General features: G+C 44.1%; 1 protein-coding gene across 1 annotated transcript in view; it reads right to left on the bottom strand.

The window, feature by feature from the left end:
- Positions 1–3,234: 3,234 nt before the first annotated feature.
- Positions 3,235–12,610, bottom strand: part of LOC144802773 (uncharacterized) — an 82,196-nt gene continuing 72,820 nt past the window's right edge. Inside the window, exon 6 of the mRNA XM_078671829.1 lies at positions 3,235–3,329. Coding sequence (XP_078527955.1) covers positions 3,235–3,329 — 95 coding nt within the window. The remainder of the gene's footprint in view (positions 3,330–12,610) is intronic.

Below are 12,610 nucleotides of genomic sequence, written 5' to 3'. Positions count from 1 at the left end.
CAACTGAGTTAGCTCAGCTAACTATAACTGCTGAATTTTTGTACGATTGAAACCTGAGCCTAACTATAACATCCCTTAAACCTTTGCTTTCTTCAGTTATTTTTATGTTTTTTATTGTTTCATTACTATAACGTCCCTCTAACCTTTGTTTTTTTAGTGAATATATATGTATAGATAGAAAGCTTCTGAGAGGGCACTCTGCAGTTAGCCAACCATGCGTTTTTTATTTATGGCTCTCCTTGGCATCCCGAAAGTTATTGTTGCCTGGCGGGTTTCGATGCTACTCGCATCTTACTCATAGGCTTTCTTGAACAATTGCAACAGAAGTGGCTCTCTTTTATTTCACTTTCTACATGTTTAATTAGTTAATCGCCCTCAGTGGGCTTGGCGTAGTGCATAATGTTGACTTGGGACTGCCGTAGCGCTGAGAATGAGAGCTCGCTGCCGGTAACACCCAGAATCACGCTGATTACTTTTAAACGGACAAAGCACTTTTATATTCACTTGCTCATCTGCTGCTATATTTTAAAACTTACCTGCTCGTCTATGCCCCCCGGTCCGTCACGGCAAGTGCCGATTGAACGGAGGAGGCATAGGGCGTGTTCAGCAGGGCCTCACTTCCGGGACGGTGGCAATTCCCGGGGTGAGCGTGCTAGTTGTTCAGACACGAAGGCCATAAAACCCATGATCAGACGAATGCGCAGCGGAAGCGCGCACCGGGCGTGCCGCTGGCACGCCGAGGGCAAGCCCGTCTGCGCCCGTCCGCGCCTGGCACGGGCCCAGGGCCAGAACCCCTGCCCCAATCAGGAGACACTCAAACAGGAGGGTTTACAGTGGCATTGAACTATTAAAACTTCGGGATAGGACATCCTGCACCAGGCTTAATCCTTTTAACAAAATCAAGCACTGCCCAAACTGCCCACTTTCCTTTAGCTATGCATCTTGCGGGAATAACAAGGCTCAACACCAGCAGGTCAACACCCATAAACACACAGAGATAAAAGCTGCTCTGGTGAATGCAAGATCCCCTGTAAAACACAACACAGAGGTGGCCAACCTTATCGACTCTCACGATAAACTTTGCTTTAGCAGTCCCTGGGGGATACTCCATTCTCCGAGCAGACCGAATCGGGAAACAGGGGGGAGGCTTAGCTATTATCAGCAAAGAGGGATTACACATTCGGGGTCTGGAGGCCAGATGCTCCCCGGAGTGTGAGTCCCTTCCTTTTAAAGTCAGTAATGCTAGAAACTCCCTATCTCAAACCCTTGGCCCCGCTCTTGACTCTAGCCTCACAGGGGCTGATTATACCATCCTGGGAGATTTTAATATTCATCTCGATAAAATTACTGATAATAACACAGCACTTATCTCAGAGACTATGGCTGGCTGTGGTCTGTCCCAACTGGTTCATCAAGGAACACATTCCGCTGGCTACAATTTAGATGGGATCTTTTCCTCTAATCCCAATATCGTAATAAATGACGTCATCCAGTACCCTGGTCGGACCTTAAAGTTGTCCCTTTCAGTTTAACCGTCGACCAGACCAACAGAGCCAGGGCCCTCTAGTGTAAAGAGTTCTCCTTCCAGGAATGGGATAAAATTGATATTGCCAAACTTCACACACACCTTGATGCAACAATTTCAGGGCTAGCCCACAACAGCAATCTTGCCACAGAGCAAGTAAATAACTAGATTAAAGCTGCTGTGCTGTCTGTCGCACCTCTTAAAACGAAGCTCACTAAAAGGAGAAAGACTCCTGAGCCCTGGTTCTCGGAGAGGCTTAGACTTCAAAAGCAGACTTGCAGGCAGGCTGAAAGGAGATGGAGGGCAAACTATGAGGACAGGGAGAAAGATACCTACTGTAAGACTCTAGCCACCTACAAAAAACTTATAACTGAAGAAAAATCGGCCTTCATTACCAAAAAAATCAAAGAGGCCAATAACTCCAGTAAAGAGCTTTTTGCTACGGTCAAAAAGCTTACCAAAACTACGGCTAAGCAGATAGAAGGCAGCACAGGGCTTTGCAATAAGTTGGGCCAATTTTTCACAGATAAAGTCAAACTCATATACAACTTGATCCCTACCCCTTATTAAGACTCACGGACTCTGTGAGAACCCAAGCGTGACATAGGAAATCACACAAAGCCACTGAAGGCAGAGTTTCAGTTCTCCACCCCTTCAGTGGATCAGGTGCATCAACTCATAATAACAACTAAGTCAGGGGGCCCCCTGGATCCGTGTCCTCCCAAAGTCCTGCTCATGTTCCCAGACCAGATCAGTAAGCAATTTCAGCAGCTACTCGCATCATACTCATAGGCTTGCTTGAACAATTGCATCAAGGAGGCTCTCTTTTATTTCACTTTCCGCATGTTTAATTAGTTACAGGCAACAAGAACTTTCGTGATGCCAAGGAGAAACATAAATAAAAAACACATGGTTGGCTAACTGTCGGGTTCCCTCTCAGAAGCTTTCGGGCATTTGGACCTGTTGTGTTTTTGGACTCCACTTTGCTGGTCTAGATGCGTGGGGCACTTTGCCACTGCTGTTCAGTACAAATGTACAAATGCTCCCTCTGTACATTTTTGTTATGGATCGGTGATTCCATGATTGGCTTACTTGATTTACTAGTAAGTCCCTAGAACAGTGCACTATGTGTGCCCAGGGCCTGTACATCAAATGCTGTTAGTGGGCCTGCATCACTGGTTTTGCCATTCACATAAGCAGCCTGTAAATGTAACTCTGGCTTACCATTGCAGTTCCTGTATGCAGTCTGGTACTGTCATGTAGACCTGGCAAGTGCACCCACTATCATCAACTCCTTGGAGTCTTAGGGGGAACAAGGATACAGGCCGCCCCCCACTCCAACAGTACCAAACAAAATAGGGCCTGTCCCTACAGACACTCTTATTTTTCAGTTAGAATGCAGGGTCTATATAGGTGTGTGCATAATCTTGTCACTACCCCGTTATGTCAAACTTCTTTTTGTTCCTGCGCAAGTGTCACTCTTTGTCCAAGTACACACAAGGTAACGTTAAAATTGCCAAACAACCATCACCCATACCAGAAAAAATCGTGAGGAAAGAGAGTCTCACGGTAGAACCGCCATATGGGGTTATCTGGCTAACAATTACCAGTGTACCCACTTATCATCATCGGTTGCTCACTCTCATGAGAGTGGAAAGGAAAAGATAGAAACATAGAAGAAAAAGGACAAACAACATGTAATAATCCTTTTACTTCACACCAGATACACAAAATACTAAGTGTCCGTGCCCCAGCGTATAGCCAATAACAATCGCTGTTAAGTGTACACATTCACCATAAACCCCTGTGAGAAAAAGGAAAAAGTGAATCTCACACATTAAAATTGCAGAACTCACTAGCCACTCCTGCTTTTATTCTGGGCTGTGAGCGCTCCAAACTAAAAAGGCTCATGTTGAACCAAGTTTCGTGTGAGTCTAGATCGCCAACATGTTTCGTTGCTGTGTTTTAAGCAACTTCATCAGGGCAGTTAGGGGTTTGCCGCCTTTAAATTCCACTCATATCTGGTTATGACCTGTGTTGGTTTAAAATTGACAACAAAATAAAATAAAGAAATTGTGAGCCCACAAGTCCTGACCTTGAATAGCCCTCCGGCCCGGTCAGAAATACAACACGAGTAAAAAGAGTCAGTAGGTGTGGCACTTAGATCGTTTACAGCATAATCACCTGAGTGTTGCATATCTACTGCATACCTGCTACCTCTCTCAGGTGGATATCCGTGTCGTCAAGATCACGTATCCTAGTGGAAAACCGCCAAAGTCTAGGTTTTCTGTAAAAACATATACACACACATGTAGGTCAGGAAATCACAGCTGCTTTACAAACATGCTTAGATATCCTGCATATTATATAAAGATGGTAATATGCAGGATATCTAAGCATGTTTGTAAAGCAACCCACATGTTAGTAGAGAAACTGGAAGGGGCCGTTGAGCAGCCTATGTCAATATATCGTAATGAGGGCTTCAGCTGTGATTTCCTGACCTACATGTGTGTGTATATGTTTTTACAGAAAACCTAGACTTTGGCGGTTTTCCACTAGGATCTAAGTGCCACACCTACAACAAAGGGAGACCACAGCAGGAATGGTGCAAGGAAAAGGATTATTTTATATATATTATATAAATAGTTATATCAGCACTACAGTAAAATTAAATACAACAGTGACCATACCATACAAGTGTGCACTGAACGTGCAATTGACAGTGGGCGACGCAGTGACACAAGGGTAAAATAACAGCGTGAACGGTGCAAAAGAAAAATAAATAAAACCTGGTCAAATACAAAGATTATACAGGGTCAATCGAGGTTAATATGGTAAATTAATTTCACCACAATAGGCGCCAGCGTTCTGAGCTGAGTAGTCAATGGCGTTTCATCCTGTTCAATTTCAGGTCATCATCAGGACAAAGGTCACCTAATTTGGGAGTAGTGCTGTATAGGGGACAGGGAAAAGAAAAGGTAGCCATCGACTTCTCAGCTCAGAATGCTGGCGCCTATTGTGGTCAAATTAATTTACCCAATTGACCTAGATTGACTCTGTATAATTCTTTGTATTTGGCCACGTTTTATTTATTGTTCTATTGCACCGTTCAAGCTGTTATTTCACCCTTGTGTCACTGCACCGCCCACTGTCACTTGCACGTTAAGTGCACACTTGCATGGTATGGTCACTGTTTTATTTAATTATACTGTAGTGCTGATATAACTACTTATATAATATATATAAAATAATCCTGTTCCTTGCACCATTCCTGCTGTGGTCTCCCTTTTACTTCCCCTTCCATTGTGACTTCTGCTATCCTTTTTAAAAAATTGCCTTCTCTAAATGTTTTCCAGTTGAGACATTGTGTTTTAATATAAACTGTACCCGGTCTCACCTGGGTTAACGGGTTTACTCCTGTATTCTTTGACTTGATATTGAACAACCGCTGGGTTGCAAGAGTATTCTCTTTATTTGTACAAATTGAGTTTGTTACGTAATGTGCTATAGATTTTCACACTATACTTACACGGATGACTACATCCAACGAATCTTTCGTGGGCCCTCCCTATTTTCACATCCATCTACTCCCCTTCAGGCTACCCCTAATACCTCTAGAGTGCTTCTAGAACAAATTGAAAACCTAAAGAAAAAACAGATACGTACAGACCTACAGCACGGATGCTAACAGAATATCTCAAATCCCACACTATACCACTAGGACTTCAAAAACGTAATATTCCGGCTACTTTTACCCAAGATCCTAAATTTCGGACTGGTTTTAGTCATCTTGCCACCACCTGCTCCAGGCACTGGATGGTGCTGGGCATAGATACAGCTATAGAACACGGCAAAAAAGAGCTTGAAGAAATAGCTGAACTAGAAAAACTCATTCTTTCAGATACATCCATCACTGACGTCAAGGCTCTTCTAGATAAGTTCAGCAACACGATCGCTACCTTCACACTTTTGAACAGAATAAAAAGATTAACAAAATACAGCGAGACATAAAGAACTACAATAAGGACACAACTTATCCATACCTCCTTGATACTTTTTTCAACACACCTTACCAACCACCTAGAAATAGGAACTGGGGTAGATACAGGAACAACCAAGTCATCACTTTCTAAGACTCATCCAATACATCCATTGAGAACTCAGACCCTGGTGAAGACCCCAGCACTGACAGCCGAAAGGAGAGATCCCATCCGCAACCCTTACTGCCTCCCGTTTCTTTAGGAGGGACCCGCGAACTGGGCTATGGCCAAAGAAGACCAAACTTCCAGTACCAGTACACGGGCGAACGCCAAACACGCCGCAAATTCTATCAATGGGGACCACAACAATGATTGCTTCAGGTAGCCCATTCATAATGGTAAACCTCCTGTGAATCACATAAGAACGCAGTCCACCACCTTTTCACAACCCACGCAACCCACCCCATACTGTGGATCCTATACCCACAGGAACCAACATCTCTCATGTCTCTCCCATCCCCATTTTCAATTTGTCTCAACACATCCTGTCCTCGGATGAAATTTTACTACTCAGTAAAGGCCTATCCTTTGTCCCAGCTGAACGAAGTAACTTTTTCCTACTGGTTTTTTTCAGACGCATCCGTCTCAAACATTTTTTTCCCACAGACCTGATTCTAATAGACCTCATGAGAAACAGTTTCACCCGGTCTCGACTTTCCTTCCACCAGCCTCGACCATACCCCAGAAATCTTGGCTTTTGAAAGACTTGTACTACATGAATTTAATGAACACCAATCAGAATTTGTTCCTTACAATATCCCCTTCTTGAAAAACAGGCCTTAGTCAAACTACGTGATAACAAACACATAGTTATAAAACCTGCAGACAAGGGTGGTGGTGTAGTGGTGATGGACGTAGATAAATACAACACAGAAGTCCTATGCCAACTTGATAACTCCTCCGACTACCATCTTTTGTCTTCTGACCCTTTACCTGACATCCGTAAAGAAATACTAGTCATTACCACAGAAGCCTTGCACTCAGCGATCATCTCCAAAAAAGAACACACCTTCCTCAATAACCCACATCACAGAATTCCGGTTATTTATGTTCTACCTAAAATACAGGAAACCCTTGTGACCCACCTGGAAGACCCATAGTCTCGGGCTGTGGTTCCATACTGGAACCACTTGGCAAATACATTGATTCTTTTCTAAAGGAATTCGTCCCTTTGACAAACACGTTCGTCAAGGACAGTACTCACTTGATAAACAACATTGAAAGAGTACCCTTTAACACTGACAACGACCTCATGATAGGTCTTGATATTGAATCCCGGTACACAAACATACCCCACACCGAAGGATTTTCTATTATGAGGCAACTCTTAACCCGTTAACTGCGCCCATTTTTTCGCGGCAGTGTGGCCGTTTTAAAGAACGGGCGGGGCTGCGTCGGCCGTTGAACGTGCACAGCACCAGCCAGGTAGTGCTCCGAATGTTCAACGGCCGACGGCAGCACTTAATGGGTTAAACTCAAGACCCGGACCAGTTTGCATCCCCTCTGATTTTCTCATGGACCTACTATGCATTGCCCTAACAAATAACTATTTTCTATATGAGGAAACATTTTACCTACAGATCAAAGGTGTCGCCATGGGCGCTTGTTTCGCCCCTAATTTTGCCATTCTTTATGTACATCACCTTGAAACCACTAATTTTCTATCAGTGAAGAGCCCCTTCCTAGACAAAACCAATCTCTGGCGTAGTTACATCGATGATATTCTTCTACTTTGGCATGGCACACGCAAAGACTTTTCATCCTTCATTTCTTGGCTTAACAACTGCCAACCCCATCTCACGTTCACCTCTGATGTTAGGACTAATGACCTCCCCTTCCTCGACTTCACACTCCATGCGGAGGAAGGGATGATAGGTACTACTCTATATCAAAAACCTACTGAATGTAACACCCTTCTGATGTATTCGAGTTACCATCTAAGAGGCCTTAGAGATGGCCTGCCATACGGACAGTTTCTCTGTATCCGGAGAACTTGTAAGTGGCGTAAGGGACTACTTCAGAGAAGCTGCCATTCTCTTAAACAGAGGCATTGTTTCATGGGCCTCCAAACAGGCTTGGTACTGCCATAGGGAAATACCCCTCTCCCCTTCCCCTAAGAGAACCAACTCATGCATCCCCTATGTATCCAACTACAGCCCTTCCAGCAATGTGATCAGCAAGGTGATCAAAACAACTGGCCTATACTACGCACCAATGCCTCCTTCAAGGAACCCTCTCTTCTCCTATAAGAGGGGTAGTAACCTCTCTGACAAATTGGTTCATGTCATCACTTGGCCAAAAAAAGAGAAAAGCCCCCATTCTGTAACCTCAATGCGGGGACTCCCTCCAGTCATTGGCGATTTCAGATGCCAATCCTGCTCTGTGTTTAACCTTACCTGCAACACTAAGGAATTCACCACAGGAGAACACAACTACCAACGTAGACATTTTTCCAATTGCCGCACCAGCAACGTCTTTTATGCCATACGTTGCCCCAGCAACCTATTGTACATTGGCCAGACCACACAAATGGTCAAACAACGCATCTCCCAACACCACAGCCGAATAGGATGCAATGTTGAGACAGCACCTCTTGTTCAGCACTTTAAAGAAAGAATTCATTCTGAAACAGACTTTGTGTGGCAAGTGATCGGCCGCCCAGAACTTCCCATCAGGGGTGGAAATCTACAACTCCTAATGAACAAGTGCGAATGAGGATAGACTGCTCGCTGCAATTCTGTCAATAGGGGTTTAAACACACTTGATGAATGGAACTCAGTCATCAATGCACCTTAGACACCCTACATGATTTGCCCCATACATGACCCTTTCCTAGCTATGCTCTGCCAATATACATAGCTAGAACCCCTTCAGGTTACCCTACGAAACTCATTGGTATACAGTAATGTTTTTAACTTTTGACTATGTTGACTGTGTCCATCTTTGTATTCTACTGTGTCCATTATTGTATTCTGGAATTTTTCAGTTATTATTTGCCCAACTGAGCCACTGTAATGCCGGCTCAATGCCATCACTGTTAATCAGCATGTCTCTTGTTTGGCCTTATTATCCTTATGAAATGAAATTAACATGCAGCCTTCGATGTGAGCGTATTTTAAGATTGATGTATCATTTTTTAGCTTAATACACGGACCCTAGAATTGACCCTCCTCTCTCTCCCCCTTGCCACAAACTTTCTGTGGCCTCGAACACCTACACGCACGGTAACTGTCGGTCCCCCCAGGGGCCTAGTACAGTATCTACCTCTCGCGGTCTAGTCTTTGTATGCCATGTGACATTGATTATACGCTACCTCAACAAAGGATGTGGCTCACTATTCTCCTCCCCTCTGGCACATAGAGACGCTTCACTCGTCCGCCGGCCGACTTGCCTTGTTGGGAAGCACTCATTGTCTCCCATACCGGCGAATTTTGACTCACACTGCTGATTGACTTGCACAGCCCTTTTTTTGCCAAAAACCTCTGCTAATTAAGGTACGTGCATGTTTTCCTCTACTTACACCAGCACCACGTCCCGCGCTATTCCAATGCCATTGACCCTAATGCATACCTCCTCCCACAGAGTTCTTAAACCCCTGAATCTCATGGACCGCCAGAGTGATTCCACCCCCTTGCAGTCCTACACCGAACCTTGCTTCAATTAAGGTATTTTTCCTCGCCCCCCCCCGGCACTTTGGTGGACCGTTTTTTGCCCTAGGTTCGTCTAGCCCCGCCAGCTCTCACATCCCCCTCTGTGCCCCAGCAGGTTTTCTCTGTATTGACCGCCTCTGCGTTTTGGACCGTCCTACACCACCCTTCCAGCCACCACACATACTGCATCCTGGTAACTTATTGTACCTGTTTATTCTGACCTGTTCCAGCATGGGACCCCGCTTGTTCGTCCCTTACCTTTTCTTTTCCCTGTCCCCTATAAAGCACTATTCCCAAATCAAGTGACCTTTGTCCTGATGATGACCTGAAATTGAACAGGGTGAAACACCCTCGACTACTCAGCTCAGATCGCTGGTGCCTATTGTGGTCAAAATAATTTACCCAATTGACCTAGATTGACCCTGTATAATTCTTGTATTTGATCATGTTTTATTTATTTTTCTATTGGGCTGTTCACGCTGTTATTTCACCCTTGTGTCACTGCTCCACCCACTGTCACTTGCACGTTCAGTGCACACTTGTATGGCATAGACATTGTTTTTTTTAATTATACTGTAGTGGTGCTATAACTACTTATATAATATATAAAAAAATAATCCTGTTCCTTGCACCATTCCTGCTGTGGTCTCCCTGTGTTCTTCCCCTTCCCTTGCGACTTCTGCTATCCTTTTTTTTTTTTTAAATTGCCTTCTGTAAAAGTTTTGCAGTTGAGACATTGTGTTTTGATATAAACTGTACGCGGTCTCACCTGTGTTAACGGGTTTACTCCTGTATTCTTTACCTTGTAATTTCAAGTGGAGCAGCGGCTGAATCCCATTAGGGGTACACGGTTGTAAGTTAATTGTTTCTATGAGGAGTGACATGTGAGTCCAAAAGTGGTCTCAGAACTAAATCGCACTTGATTTGGGCATGACTGCTACATTTGCAGCAACTCACCTTTAGCTGTGGATTCATCATTTGTGGTTTTGACATTTCGCCTATGGGTTCTGGTAAAACTGTTCAAGTGCTGTCAAAGTGAGCTTTGTGTTACAAGAGATGCTGTAGTTTGTGAATTGTATCTGACTGGACATCCTCTTATATTTCTACAAAAAAATGATTCTTCATATACAAGAACATGCTATGGTTACTGTTATTGGCATTCAGTCATTCTCCTAAGTGGGTCACATGGTTAGGTTAAACATGTTATTTGGCAACATTTTGTTTTTGGATTCAGCTGCATTTTTAGGGATTTATGCTCTATGTGCCAGCCTTGTAGTTTAGTTACAGCTTACTTTATATCTTAGGGTACACGAGACGAGAGTGTGTCCACAGTAATACTATCCAGGTGAGAGGTTGCTTACCGGTGATGGGTCACAGGTTTAAAATTACAGGAGTATAGATAAAGAGATTTTGTATTCTTTAGAGTTTAGAGTGTAAATATGTTCATCTTTTCTTTATTGCTTTGTTATATCACAGTTACGTTCCCTTACTCAAGGGAGGTCGTAGTCTTGGTGGGTGGTTTCCCATTGTATGCTACACCTCTAAGCATGGGTGGCTCTTGTCTATGTGGGTGGTTCCCCACTTCTGTGTTGTTCTTACACTACGTACATTTTGTGTGGTGGTTAATGTGTTTTAGTCGTCATACGCTGCAAGTTTGGTCTGCACATTTGGTCTGTTTTGTTTGTAAGTCCCCATGCACTGCACATTTGTCAAAATGTGTGTAAGTCACCCATGTTGTTGTCTTGTGTGTAAGTCGCCCCGTGCCTCACTTGTTTTTGTCTTGTGTGTAAGTCTCCTTGCACCTCACGTTTTTCTGTGGGTGTGTAAGTCACCTTGCCCTTCACTTCTTGTACATTTTGTGTTTAATTCACCTTGTGTTGTACATGTACATTAGTTTCACATCCTTACACAGGGTTGGTCGTTAGGGTCTTGTCCACTTTACATTTCCCTCTAGTTGTGGTCTTGGGTGTTTCCCTAAAGGGGGTCTACCCTTTCTACTTTCCTTTTTCTGAAGTGTTTTGTTGGGGAGGATGGGTTTATTATTGCTTGCCAATAGGTTTACTTTTCCTTTCTGATTCCTTTGTGTTCAGACTCTTGGGTAGTTGTATTTTGGTTTTCTTTCGTGAGTCTTGTACTTTTTGTCCGTTTTTGTAAATGCTTGTTCATAGTTCCTCAAATGTTTTATCTCACTTTTATTTTTCATTTAAAAGGAGGGGGATATTGTTATATTCGGATTGTATTTTATGTATGGTTCCCAGTAAAGCGGTCTCCTAGCTGCTCAGCTAGAGTGAGAGTTGGAATTGGAATGTTGGTGTGACTGTGATGCATGGAATGCTTGGGTGCCTGACTGACTGACTGACTGAAATATTTATTAGGCACACTTCTGCTGAGGCGCCTTGGCTCTGTATGGAGGGTTTGGCTGCTGCTATCGACTAGGCCTTGGTGAAGAGCCAGGATTTTAACGCCTTTCTGAAATGGATCTTATTTGTTTCTAGGTGAAGCTCAATGGGCATGGTGTTCCATAATTTCGCTGCCTGGTGAGAGAAAGACTTGCCGCCCCAGCGCGCTCTCTTTGTTCTAGCGAGGTTGATTAGACCCAAGCCGCCAGATCTTAGTGTGCGGGTTGGGACATAACGGGGAAAGAGAGTAGTCATGTCCTCTGCCCCTCCTCCAATTATGGTTTTATGTACTAGACAGAGAGCCTTGATCTGTACTCTTCGACGGACTGGGAGCCAGTGGAGTTGGTGGATGCCCTTGGATGTTGAATGGTGTTTGGTAGATCCAGCAGAACTCTTGCTGCGGCATTTTGCAGAGACTGGAGCTTGGAAAGCTGCCTTTCTCCAGTTCCTATGTACAATGCATTGCAGTAGTCGATGCGAGATAGTATTAAGGCTCCGACAACCGTTTTCCTTAGTGTGGGTGGAATGAAAGGCAGTATTTTCCTAAGGACTTTGATGGTAAAGAAACAAGCTGAAGTTACTAGGTTGACTTGTGAAGTGAGAGTGAGATCTTTTTCGATCACAAACCCTAGATTCCTAACTTTTTGTGCCGGTACGGGACAGGTACCAGCTTGCGGGGGCCACCACAGTTGGCTCCAGATGGAGGGTTTGTGTCCAAATTCAATCACCTTGGTTTTCTCTGTATTTAGCCTTAGAAATTTCCTATTCATCCAGCTCTTTACACTTATGAGGCACGTTCGGAACCGCTCTGAAGTGACTTCCACAGTCTGAGTGAGTGACACCATAAATTGTGTGTCGTCCGCGTAAGACACCAATTGAAGCCCCTGTGCTTTTATTAGTTTGGCTAATGGCGTCACGTATAGATTGAATAAGGTAGGGGAGAACGCTAAGCCCTGTGGGACTCCACATGGAAGGCGGAACTCTCCCGACAGAAGT

Source organism: Lissotriton helveticus, chromosome 1_2 (assembly GCF_964261635.1).
Source record: "Lissotriton helveticus chromosome 1_2, aLisHel1.1, whole genome shotgun sequence".
In the NCBI taxonomy this organism is placed as follows: Eukaryota; Metazoa; Chordata; class Amphibia; order Caudata; family Salamandridae; genus Lissotriton; species Lissotriton helveticus.
This window is presented reverse-complemented; position numbering and strand designations above follow the sequence as displayed.